This window comes from Sinocyclocheilus rhinocerous, unplaced genomic scaffold (assembly GCF_001515625.1).
Source record: "Sinocyclocheilus rhinocerous isolate Xijiao unplaced genomic scaffold, SAMN03320098_v1.1 scaffold111, whole genome shotgun sequence".
Taxonomy (NCBI): domain Eukaryota; kingdom Metazoa; phylum Chordata; class Actinopteri; order Cypriniformes; family Cyprinidae; genus Sinocyclocheilus; species Sinocyclocheilus rhinocerous.
Window position 1 is genome coordinate 358,455 of NW_015642811.1, and position 12,758 is coordinate 371,212.

General features: G+C 37.1%; 3 protein-coding genes across 12 annotated transcripts in view; 1 reads left to right on the forward strand and 2 right to left on the reverse strand.

Annotated features, from left to right (window-relative positions):
- ppid (peptidylprolyl isomerase D) overlaps window positions 1–4,323 on the reverse strand; it is a 6,575-nt gene extending 2,252 nt beyond the window's left edge. Inside the window, exons 1-6 of the mRNA XM_016573565.1 lie at window positions 4,158–4,323; window positions 2,478–2,618; window positions 1,975–2,081; window positions 1,380–1,568; window positions 895–1,017; window positions 392–498 (exon numbers count right to left, since the gene is read on the reverse strand). Coding sequence (XP_016429051.1) covers window positions 392–498; window positions 895–1,017; window positions 1,380–1,568; window positions 1,975–2,081; window positions 2,478–2,618; window positions 4,158–4,242 — 752 coding nt within the window. The 5' untranslated portion in view covers window positions 4,243–4,323. The remainder of the gene's footprint in view (window positions 1–391; window positions 499–894; window positions 1,018–1,379; window positions 1,569–1,974; window positions 2,082–2,477; window positions 2,619–4,157) is intronic.
- Window positions 4,324–5,620: 1,297 nt separating this feature from the next.
- LOC107756426 (uncharacterized protein C4orf45-like) lies at window positions 5,621–8,424 on the reverse strand. Its single transcript, XM_016573525.1, has 5 exons — window positions 8,175–8,424; window positions 7,828–8,057; window positions 6,105–6,154; window positions 5,850–5,964; window positions 5,621–5,703 (listed from the first exon to the last, which is right to left on the reverse strand). Exons 1-5 carry the CDS (start codon window positions 8,257–8,259, stop codon window positions 5,701–5,703), a joined length of 483 nt encoding a protein of 160 aa, XP_016429011.1. The 5' UTR covers window positions 8,260–8,424; the 3' UTR covers window positions 5,621–5,700.
- Window positions 8,425–9,622: 1,198 nt separating this feature from the next.
- Window positions 9,623–12,758, forward strand: part of LOC107756462 (rap guanine nucleotide exchange factor 2-like) — a 119,514-nt gene continuing 116,378 nt past the window's right edge. For all 10 annotated transcript variants that reach the window (XM_016573580.1, XM_016573567.1, XM_016573574.1 and 7 more), the window contains exon 1: window positions 9,623–10,274. In XM_016573580.1, the coding sequence (XP_016429066.1) occupies window positions 10,206–10,274 (69 nt within the window). In that variant the 5' untranslated portion in view covers window positions 9,623–10,205. The remainder of the gene's footprint in view (window positions 10,275–12,758) is intronic.

Below are 12,758 nucleotides of genomic sequence, written 5' to 3' on the forward strand. Positions count from 1 at the left end.
TTTTGTATTCTATCTGTTTTCTTTTTATTTATTATATTATTTAAAAAACCCTTGCTACGTGTACTGCGTTAAGCTAACTGAGACTTGTTATAGCACTTGTATATCATTGCTCTTTTGTTGATTTTGATTTCTTCCATTGTCCTCATTTGTAAGTCGCTTTGGATAAAAGCGTCTGCTAAATGACTAAATGTAAATGTAAAGCATATCAAAGAGGTGCTTAAGGAAATGTCATCATGACATAAGGCATAATGAGGAAAGAAACCTCAGCTATGACAGTATGGTTAAAAATGTTTGACAAATTGAAATCAAGTGTGAAAAGCTGTCTCTTTAATGTCACGGTGCAAGCGTAATGCAATAATGGGGCTTAATGGCAGACTAGACAAGTGTTCACCTGAGAGCTTTTGAATATTTCTTGATGGCCGACTGCCAGTTCTGAGCCTTGAAGAAGTTATTCCCGATGTTTTTCAAATCCTCTGCCACAGACAAGACTTTGTTTGTCTAGAAAAAGAATTTCGAATAAAGTGTTGGATTTTTTTCAATTAGTTTGCATTTTTAGCATGTAAATCACATCCCAGCTATCATATTATATAATACACTGTAATATGTTATATATTGTGGCAGACTGTAATGCTTTTTTAATGACTGATTATTCATTGATCTATCAATATACATTCAATATATATAGTATACACACACACACACACACTACATTATATTTATACTCCAAAACCACTGCCATAATATAAGTATCCTTAGAAAGCTTAGGCTTTCCTTTTTCCTTCCTAGTGCATAAATTCAAAACGAGTTTCTTGAGTTAAAGTGATTCTGGATTTTATAGAGCAGGTGATATATAGTATAGTGTATATGCAAGTGAAGATGCAGAAATATAATGACATCTTTAAAGTCCACATCAGAGTCCTCAGGGAAGTCTGGGTATGTGTCTCCTGAGCCGTCATTAGGTGCGATGTCCCAGTCATCACCTTCTTTATGTTCTCCACATTCAGCAATAATGCAGGGCTGAGAGAGAGAGATGATGGTTACAATCAATCTAAATATTCAGTTGCTCACTGGAATAAGGAAAATACTTAATTTCCTTACTGGAGAGAAAAATGGTCACACACAATGTCTTCTTTCAAAACATTAATTCATCACACTTAGCTAGTTCACCTGTGCAGAACATGTGACAGACTAAATTTCCCGACGATTAAATCTTGATTAGGGTGACTAAATGACTGTGAAAGAAAGATCTCAGAAATAGCTGTCCTTCAGGACCAGTTAAGATCTCTGTCGCTTTATAGTTCCAAGCATGAAAGCAGTTGTCACAATGCCATGATGCATTTAAGAAGTAAAAGATGTTTGCGTGCTTTTAACATGGTCACCTTCACAGGATTGTCGTCCTTTGTTTCCATCCCCTCCAGCATTTTCATCACCCCCATTCCCTTCAGCACCTGCCCAAAAACAACATGTTTGCCATCCAGGTGCGGTGTGGGAACCGTGGTCATAAAGAACTGTGAGCCATTCGTGTTGGGGCCAGCATTCGCCATGCAGAGCAGCCCCTCTTTGTCGTGCTGGGGGGGCAAAAGATTAATAGCGCACCACTTCATTTGACAAAAAAACCAGAAGCTTTATCTGCATCTCATTTTTTCCTCAGAGCAGACACCAGGAAATTAGCGAATGCCTCGGAGATAGATCAAGTGCCGTATTTGGTTTATTTAATCTCATAGCAATTATACATACTGATGGCTTTGATTAATTAAAGGACAAATTCACTAAAAAAATTGAAATTTTGTCAGGGAATATGTGCATTAAACAAGGTTTGACATACTTTGGGGAGAGGTGGTGTGACCAGAATCTTATCATGATTTCTACAATTTTCGAGATAATCCTTAATTACTTTTGTGTTACAGGATTGGAACAAAATGTCATCTTATTTTTGGGTGAAATACCCTTTATAGCAAAGCAGCTCTGTGGTACCTTGTAATAAAAGTTTTCATCCTCAAACTTGTCCCCATAGATGCTCTCTCCTCCGGTTCCATTCTGATTAGAAAAATCTCCACCCTGGACCATAAATTTCTTGATGACTGAGGGGTACAAAAATAAATACAACTGATTACATACGAATGAATACTGATTAAGATTTTGATTAAATGTTTTATAGAGAGTGGATTTCCAGTTGTATGTCGTGCCAATTGTTATAGTTTTAAATGATTATACTTAACTTGATATATAAGTGTCTAATTAAAAAAAAAACATTTTACTTTTACAAATTATAGTCTAGCAAGCATGAAATTAAATGAAAAAGTTTAGAGATTGGCATTACAGGGAAAGAAAGTATATATTATATAGTAATTTCCATAAATTTTCCAGGCCTAGAAATGACAGTTGCCGGATTTCTCTAGGTTTTTCCATGATTGTGTGAACCCTGCCATTAGATCATTACATGCGTCTCCATGGAAACGGGAGGTCAGGACACTCACTGCGGTGGAATGGACAGCCCTTGAAGTGCAGCGGTTTTCCGGTGCTTTTACCGATCCCTTTCTCGCCGGTACAAAGAGCACGGAAATTCTCTGCCGTCTTAGGGACCACATCAGCAAAGAGCTCAAACACTATACGGCCAACTGCAAAGAGATAAAAACAGCAGGAATGAATCATCAGATTGTTTCATTGATCTTTAATTATGCATGAGATATTACATATTTTTACTGATGTTGTATTTTTACATTTTATTTCAATCCCTATGTCCTTTTTTGTACATTTGATATGCCAATCTGACCATATTGAGTCTGCTTTACATAATAAAAACTTAAAGGGATAGTTCACCCAAAAATGAAAATTTGATGTTTATCTGCTTACCCCCAGGGCATCCAAGATGTAGGTGACTTTGTTTCTTCAGTAGAACACAAACAAAGATTTTGAACTCAACATGTTGCAGTCTGTCAGTCATATAATGGCAGTCTATGGGCTCCACGGCTTTGAGAGTAAAAAAAAACATACACAGACAAAACCAAATTAAACCCTGCAGCTCGTGACGATACATTGATGTGTATAGACATGAAACGATCGGTCTGTGCAAGAAACTGAACTGTATTTATATAATTCTTTACCTTTGATCCACCGCAATGTCCAACTGTCCTGAGTGCATTCACAACATCTGGCGCGTGACGTATCAACATATAACATATCATCATATAAGTAGATTCTCGCGGCCCATAGAAACTATGAGGCATTAGGCATCTACTTATATATATCTATGTCTACTATGCCAGAACACGTACACGCGTAGGCTGTTGAGAAGCATTCAGGACAGCTGGACATTACGGTGGATCAGAGGTAAAAAATGATATAAATACTGTTCAGTTTCTTGCACAGACCGATCGTTTCGTGTCTTAAGACCTCAATGTATCATCACGAGCCGCAGGGTTTAATTTGGTTTTGTCTGTGTATGTTTTTTTGACTCTCAAAGCCGTGGAGCCCATAGACTGCCATTATATGACTGACAAGACTGCAACGGTTTGAGTTAAAAATATTAGTTTGTGTTCTACTGAAGAAACAACGTCACCTACATCTTCAATGCCCTGGGGGCAAGCAGATAAACATCAAATTTTCATTTTTGGGTGAACTATCCCTTTAAAATCTACTGTTTAATTTCCAAAGGAGTTACTGTAAGAGAAGGGTAGAAATGTGCAGTGCTGTCATCGTTTCTCTTATTTATTGCCGTTTTGTAGTTTGTATTTTTGTTATTTAATACTACTACTGGCAAATAAATATTTTTTGTATGGAATATTGCTGAAACACGTGAAATGAAATAACACCTGTAATATTTCTCATGTTAAAAAATCACCCCATGTACACTCAGCTATAATAATGTAAACTATATGATTTCAATCATAAAGAATGTGACTAATATTTTAATCCATTTGAAGGGGACATAAAATGTACTGCAAAACAGTGACTCGTAAACAGTACAATAACAATAACACAGTACATAACACTCAATGCCAAATTTACACTGCTTTTCTAAATAGTTGTATCTATGGTTGAGTTCAGTGCATCTATTTCTGTCTGTATCTTCCTTCTGTGCAGTTACAGGCATGTGGCAGAACACAGCAGCATGCAGTCATTCAGCTACTTTCTAAAGAAAAATAAAAGATCCTGACCTCTTTCGCCACCGATATCCACGTCAAAGAATACCAGAGGGTTGTCTGCGTTTCCAGGCTTGGCTACAGGAGTTGGGTTTGACATTTTCTTTGATTTTGATAGGGAAAATGGTTCTACAATGGACGGGTCACTGGAATATTCTGTGAAAGGAAAGCACTAGTAAAGTTGTAACTGTGAGCGTGTAGCGCCCTCTACTGCTCTGGAGTCTAGTACACGGATTCGCTGCACTGCTAAGTTCGAAAAATATACCTCCTATGGGACCCTGGAGTCTGGACCACAAAACCAGTCATAAGGGTCAAATTATTATTATTATTATATTTTAATCGAGATTTATACATCATCCGAAAGCTGAATAAATAATGTTAGGATAGGACAATATCTTGCCAAGATACAACTATTTGAAAATCTGGAATCTGAGGGTGCACAAAATCAAAAGGGTGACATAAGGTTTTACAGCTATTTATAGTCAGATATTTATGAAAACATTTCAAAATCAAGGCAAGAGTCTTTCCATATTTCACCTCCGAGATCAAAAGCACAGTATAATTGTGCTCATATTTGCTTTCACAAGCATGTCAACTTCATTTTAGCATCACTGAGATCCTATTTTTTTTAAAACATGTTTTATTAAATAACCATAGTAAAACATAAAATAAATAGTTTGAACCTACTGTTGCAACCTGCACTGTGCGGTTTAATAGACATCATTTTAATTTGATACAATTACTAAATAATCAATGGTCTTTGCCATTTTCTGAATGAACAAGATTTTTCTATTTTCATTAGAAAAGACCTGTTTTGCTCAAAGACAATAATACAATATTGTACCTAATCATTTGGGAAAAAATCCAGTCTAGGTTTCCCTGAAGAAGGCAATACTTTAGAGGTCAAACCATACTCTCAAAAAGTCTCAAAAATGTAACGAAAAAGTGAGAATTGCAGCTGAACAAGGTTGTGTCTGTTCATCTCAAGATACTGGAAACGGCTGGAGTGGGTTGTATACTATTATTAACTGGGATTGACCAGTGATAGAGACGGGATCACATATAAACCTCTTTTAGCTGCAGGATTATTGCTTTCTAGTTCCTATCGACTGTCTGAATGTACAGTGACCCTTGCTAAGAGGATTTGATCTCTATGTTATTGAGGCTTTACGAGCTCCTGACAATTTAAACCACAGATATGATGTAAACAGCAAAGTGAATAAAGAAAACTGCTTTGTTTCTGTATTTTTTTCCTAAAGTTTGCATTAATTTGGGACTAAATATTCTGTATGCTACCCACAAATATAATAACTGAATGTATTAAAACCCTCTTTTTTCCAGTTGATAACATGGAGGCAAATGAACCAAGAAATAAACAGTACAGCAAAAAAAGATGCATTTAATGTGATTTTATAAGAGTTGACAAAATGTTATATGGATAATAAATTGCAAGAATCAGTCAGCTTATATAGGCCTCATGTCATATTTCAGAGCTGATCCATATCCGTGAAAAAGTAATGCCGTCTGGTTGTGCTTTCTCAATATGGATTGACTGTTTTTACTGCAGAAGAACAATGAGAGAATGTTGAGTGAAGCATACAAGATTACACACTGATCAGACACTGAATTCCAGTTTATTCTTAATATAACAATCAGGCATTGAGGTTATACAGGGTTCAGAGTGTGTAGCATTTGTTTACATCTCACCTGGTTAAGCGGGAACTGTTTGTTGTCGTCCTCGCTGTAGGTATCATATGCACTGTGGTTCCAAGCAAGCCTCCCGCAGGTCGGTTGTTTGTCCTGAAACTGGGACTGATTCTGCCTGTGTGCAAGCGTTGAATTATTGATTACTAGAGGAGAACCACTCTACCCATTTCCTGCCAGTGAAACCCATCACCATCTAGAGTAACAGGGGAGCTGGAGGCAATCTAACCCTTCCCTCCATGGTTACTGGTAGCTCACCACGGGCTGTGAGTCTCTTCTTTCTGCATGGCTGATTGAAATCTGTCAAGCTGATAACAAGGGGGGGAAAAGTATTTCATAATTCAGACACATAGAATATGGCAATACAATCAAAGCAGTATTTGCAGAATTGTTTGATACATGTTAAACAAATACATAAAGTTATAATCTGATCCTAGAAGACACTGAGATGCATATTGTCACAAATCCGGTCTATGAACTTCAATTCACTCGCCACCAGAGGTCCCCCTTCCATTACATTGACTCTCGCACTACACAAACTGTTGCATGTCATCCCGGACTACATATCCCATCATCCACTGCACTGATTGCACACAGCACTGATTGCACACAGCTGTAACCAATCACACATTCACTATATAACACTCACTCTTATCCCTCTAGTCTCGCCCTGTTGATTCTGTTCGCCGATCGTGGACCTACGCTAGCCCTAGGAATATTCTTGTGTCTTGCCCTCTATATACCTGTTGCCATTGTCTGACCCTTGCCTGTTTCTGATCATGTCGGTTAATAAAGCTTTGCACTTGGATCTGCACGTCTCACGTCTCAGTCACTCTGTGACACATATGACGTTCATATTGTTTAGATTTATTTGATTAGTGAAATATTGTAATATTGTGATCTATATTATTACAGTTTAAAACAACTGTTTTCTATTTTCATATATTTTAAAATGCTATTTATTCCTGTGATGGCAAAGCTGAATTTTATCACATGCAGAGCTGGGTAGTAACTGATTACATGTAATCTGGATTACGTAATCAGATTCCAAAAAATAAGTACTTGTATACTCGTAATCTGACTACAGTTACTTTTTTATTGATTACATATTCACATTAGAGCAATAAATTATTCATAATTAACTGATGCTCTCTAATTCCTCTTTTTCATCTTTTAAATGTTCCTTTTTAAAATAACCTACACATGACATGGGGTAAACAAATAAAATATTTCATTTTTAGTAAGCTTTCTAACTGATTGATGTTGTTTTAAAACAATTTATTTTAATTTGAAATTTTTATTATTTAATTAATTATGAGCTTTTAATTAAACTTACAAACCTCCTGCAGTTCCTTTACGAACCCCAGTTTGGGAAACCTTGATGTAATGTCATGTTTAATGCACTTCATGTTGTTAATAAAAATGAATAACATTCATGAATACATTTTCTTTCTCTTTGTATTTTCTATCTAAATGTTACAAGATTTAAATCAATGTGATAAACGAGTTAGGTCAAAAGTTATCTAAAAGTTATCAAAAAGTAGTCTGATTATTACCTAAAATGTGTAAAGTAACAGATTACAGTACTCATGTTATTTATAATCAGTTAAGGATTACAGTTAAGTAGGTAAGTAATCTACCCAGCTCTGGTCACATGATCCTTTAGAAATTATTCTAATATGCTGATTTGCTGCTTAAGCATTTGGAAAATGTGATACAACTTACTGATCCCAAAACTTTGAAAAGTATTGTTTATTTATATTTATGTCTACAAATAGGCCTATAATAAGGACAAATGTGGTTAGTTGCTTCACTTTTTACACCAATATTTCTCATGGGTTTATTTTTGAAAGTCAGTTTCTGTATACCATATTGACTCTCTCTATATACAGTTTATTGAACACAGTGACAATATGTGTCACACTTGACGGATCTTTTGACCAAAATAAATTATAAGTAAACATATCGCCTATATAATAACCTCAGATTGTTTGTTGTTGATGACAGTTGGTCTGTTGAGTGCAGTGGAGTTCTGCAGACCCCAGCCCACTTCTCCGACATAGCAGTGTTTCGGTAACGGCGGGGTCGCGTCTGGTGCAGACCAGAAGAGATAGTTGAGATCACTCGTGGCATCTGGAGATAACGGGCCGATTCCAATGCTGCGCGGGAAATAGTCCAACCTGGGACGGAAATCTCCAATGCCGTCTGGACCTAGATAGCACCAAAAAAGTTCCATTGATTCACATTCGCAAACTTAGCCTACTAACTGTTAATGATTAAATAAAGTGTCCTACTAAGATAGTTTCAGAAACGTTCATAAATGCTTACCTGTGAACAGTATTCTCTGTCCAGACGAGCTCTGAATTTCCCTGTCTGCTTGAGAAGATGTAGTGTCCTGTTGTACTCTCTTCATCACCTTCACTTTGTTTAAGCTACCTTGGTCTTAAAACTGTTGCCACTTGCCAGATCTTTGAAATATCAGTAAGCGCATCTCAGTGACTGTAAAACAAGCCCTGGGCAGGAGGTCGGTCACTCACTCACTCACTCACTCACTCACGCGCCGTTGCCATGGAGCGGTTGGTCTCCACCTGTTTTTATACAGTCTATGGTCTCCACGGAACCAGTGTTCAGTCGGGTTGTATTTTGCTGTTTATATGGACTATTTATTAAACAAAAGTCAGTCAACACAGATTTTATTTAGTACATGGCCTATACATTTGAAACAATACGTCTGAAGTAGCCTGTAGTTTTCTCGTTGACATCAGTGATAAATAAATAAATAAATTAAAATAAAATTGGTAACAATAGCCTAAATAAATAGCCTACAGACAAATAAACAAGCAGACAAAAGACTGACTGATTGAAAAAGGAATAAATGAAGGAATTCACAGTATATTTCAATTATAGTGTCTAAATCTATAAGCAAACAATAAAATAAACGAATAAATAAAACACACACATAAATAAATAAAATGCACAAATGCACAAACAAACAAATAAATAAATAAATAAATAAATGGGTGTGATTCTTAGGGAATGCATGAGCTGATAAAATGTATACTTTCAATGCAATAAAAGTTGCTTTGTATAACAGCATCTAATGCAAAAATGTAATGTAAGATTTGACGTTAATTGTTTATAAATGCAAAGACAGTGTTTGTAGAGGCAAACTACTTCTCAAAGCACATCAGCAGAATATTTGATTTTGTCTTTGAACCGGTTTGCGTTTGTTGATATAAAAATAAGGCTTTACTCGAGTCATCATGGAAGTGTCATATTATAAGGTTTATTTACTGATAAAAAAACATTAAAAAAACAAAACAAAACAAAGGCACAATGTTTTTTTGTTTTTTTTTAAGAAAGTGCATATGTCTAGATTTCATGAACATTCTTATCACATGACCAGAGCTGTTTAATTCCAGTTTCCCCTCTGTGTAAAACCCGCCACAGCACAGAGAAAGCTACCATATTTGGCACGTAGGGCCTATACCTAATATGAAAAGGCTCTGTTATGATTGTATTATGACGATTACCTTGGTAAAACACAAAGCTGCATTTTGAATTAGTAACAGATGGATTTACATGATAAAACTGCAGATATATTTGAGCAAAAATAAAGTAAAAATAAATATACATTTTAATTGTTGGATTACCATTGTCTTTCCCCATACCTGCCAGAAAATGTGTGCATTATAATAGTGTATGACTCAAAGCTTGCACTACCGTCTTCAGCCAGTGGATGGAGACAAGCACTATGTGTTGTGGGTAGGTTGGTCTGTGGGCGCATTATTGTGCTGAATGGACTCGCCCATGAAACCTCTTGAGGCGGTCGGTCACCATGGTGGTGGCTTACAACAGCGAGCCCAGACGGCAGACCATCCGTCGCGTTTAGACGCTAAAACACTATTTATAAATGCTGCCTTTGACCCTCCGCTGCTTTGCAAATGGCTTAAAATGGACAATCACCCAACGCATGGATTGCACATTGTTTTAAAATGGAAAACTGAAGAAGATAGAATAGCGAACAGGAGACAAACGGAAAGCTGAAAAAAGCACTCGTCTGCGTAAAACACAGACGTAGGCTACCGCTTGCCTGCAAAAACCTTTCATTAACACAGAATCGCCTGTCAAGTCACAGTTGAAGCTTCAGCGGCTGGAATAGGAAAAGCAGACTGTCTGGCTTTGTAAGATTGGAACGAGGGACAGTAAGAGAGCTCCTGGCTTAGGCTGTGGCCTGGGGACAGGCTCTCCTCTGCAGTTGCTGCTATATAAAAACGTGTTTGTATCACTAAAAAGCCACTTGTGAGATTTGCTTTGAATTATTTGACTTAACTGTTGTGCGCGATTGTTTTGAAAACCATGGCGTCCTATGTGGATAACAGTTTTCGGCAGGCGGTGATGGTGAATCCTTCAGACAGGACGCAACAGGTCAGAAGACAGTCTTTTAAATCATTTATTATGTGCACTGGTGGCTGTTAAATTTTACAGTATGCTGCGTTACTGCTGTTACTAGTATCACGTGCATGATGTGCTTTTCTTTCACAGTGTTGACAGTGCAACAGTTTTTTTTTTAAAGTTTGTATAGCGTTGGTTAAGCAGTGCAATGAAATAAAATGGCATGGATTAATATGCATATATGTATAGAATTGTCCCCAATCAGCTTATAGTGCAGGCACGTGTATTTTCTCTTCACTGTTTTTGCAGTCTATTACATAAACATGAAGCAAACGTTTGTAAACTACGTTTTTCACTGCTACACAAGCCTCGTCAGCTCGACTTTGCGTCGGAAACAGTTTAACAGTGCATAAAGCCGTGCTACTGTGTGATGTGAGACAGAACTGACTTTTAGTTATAGGTTTTAAGTGCAAAATATTGTTCTATTATGCTTTGAAAGGCGTTGCGATGACGTTTTGCCTGCTTGGTATAGTCTCCACCCTTTTACGTGGCTCAGCCGGCGACCGAAAAGCTTTATTATACGTTTTCTGCAGGGCTGTCGATATATGTAAAAGTCGAAATGTATTTGCAGTTCAGTCTGTGATATTTTCTCCCTTGAAGTGTTTGTATTGTCTGTGATGATTTGGAGAAACTACGGAAAATAATCGATACTAAGGAGTCGGGCACTTAAAGTGACAGGCTGCTTTGTCAGACATAAAAGAAGCCATTGATTCTTCTACTGCACATCTGGTTAATTAGATTTTGCCCTCTATTTTATCTTAGGTTACAATAATTCACGACAATTGTGTGTTTTATGCTGAAAATCACCGAAGAAGGTCAATATTTTAAGGGCATCTGAGGTCATTGTTATCATAAATTGGACATTAATTATTCATGTTTTGTTCGTGAACGAATCGGTGTTTGAATGAATCATTAAAGTAAAGGATTCTCGGGGCGGCACCGAGTGAACAAAACATTTATTTTGCAAAATAAATGAACATCACAAATGAATGAACAGAAATGCACAACTAATATTTTGGGGGTGCTTACAAAAAAAAATGGATGTTGCTGGATTTGCATTCATTAAAATATTGTGAGTTCGCTTACAAAAAAATCTTTCACTTATATGAAGCAATGTTAAGTGGCCATTTCTGCACATTGTAACATTGTACATTGTGTTCATTGTTTCATTCAGAAAACGTCCATTTTAATTGTGTATGGTCAACAGTCATTTGTATGCATTCTCGTTCACAAACAATATTTCTAATTCATTCATCACGTTCAGGTGACTTTCATTTGTAGTTCACAAACAAAACCGTTAAACGACAAAACAATTAAATGCTTCACAGCCCACCAGCAATGCTTGCTATAGTCAGTTTTTGAATGCAGGAAGCAGTCACATGTTCAGAGAACAAAAAATGAGTCAGTGCATGGAAGTGAACAAGAATGATTTGATTCGTTCACAAACTAAACACCACTAGTCAATACTAATTAAATAATGTGTCGGGCACTTGAGGTGAGAGGCTGTCAGACAGAAAATAAGCGATACGATTCTTCTGTTCTCTGGCTAATTTGATTTAGCCCCTGTTTTTCCACTTTTAATGGGTTACAAAGATTCTCCTACAGATTATGTGTGTTTTGCTGAAAATAACCGAAGCAGTGTATGAATCTTGAGTACATTATCATACAATGGACATGAATAATAGCAAACCAGCTGGTCTGCTTCACATGTGCATGCTATTAATCACACAGTAATCTTATAATCACACAATGTTCCTGTTGTGTGGAAATAAACATGTTCGCTCATTAAGCCTTTTACATCAGATTGAGCCCTAAGACGTAACAAACTGATTGTGAAAGAACTATTTTAGTGCACTGGGGAACAGTCACATCTGTTCATGCATTGAGTTGTTTGTACCTGGATTTAAGCATTGCAGACAATAGAGGCACTTGAGGGTCAGTATGGTATTCATTAGCGAATGCAACTCTGTACAGCTGCATTTCCTAGAGATTACGTGATATTCCATGTCTGCTCCCATTGAGTGATGGAGCTTTATATCATCCCGGGTCACTTCGGAGTTGGCCTTTATTCAGTTATCCCAGTACTTTGGCCTGAGCGATCAGCATGTGTGCGTGAGTTTGGGAATACTGACCCCTGAAACCAGAGCGCACCACACCATAAGTTCACAATTGAAAAAGTCACTTGCGAGTTCGTAGAATATAGCATGATGTAATCTCGGTCAGTTCATGTGGACTGAAAGGAGCTGTTCCATGAAGTGGGCTTTAAGACACCATTCTAGTGTAAAGACTTCTTTTTAGGGAATGACGCAGGCTGTTCTAATGGAGCTTGAAGCTCATTACGGCTTAACGGCAACAACCTCAGCGCTTTGCATTAACTTGCTGATGGATGGTGTAGATCTTAATGGGGCAAAATGTTCCCCAGTTGGAGTAGGCGATATGGGGGAATAGTGAAGAGTG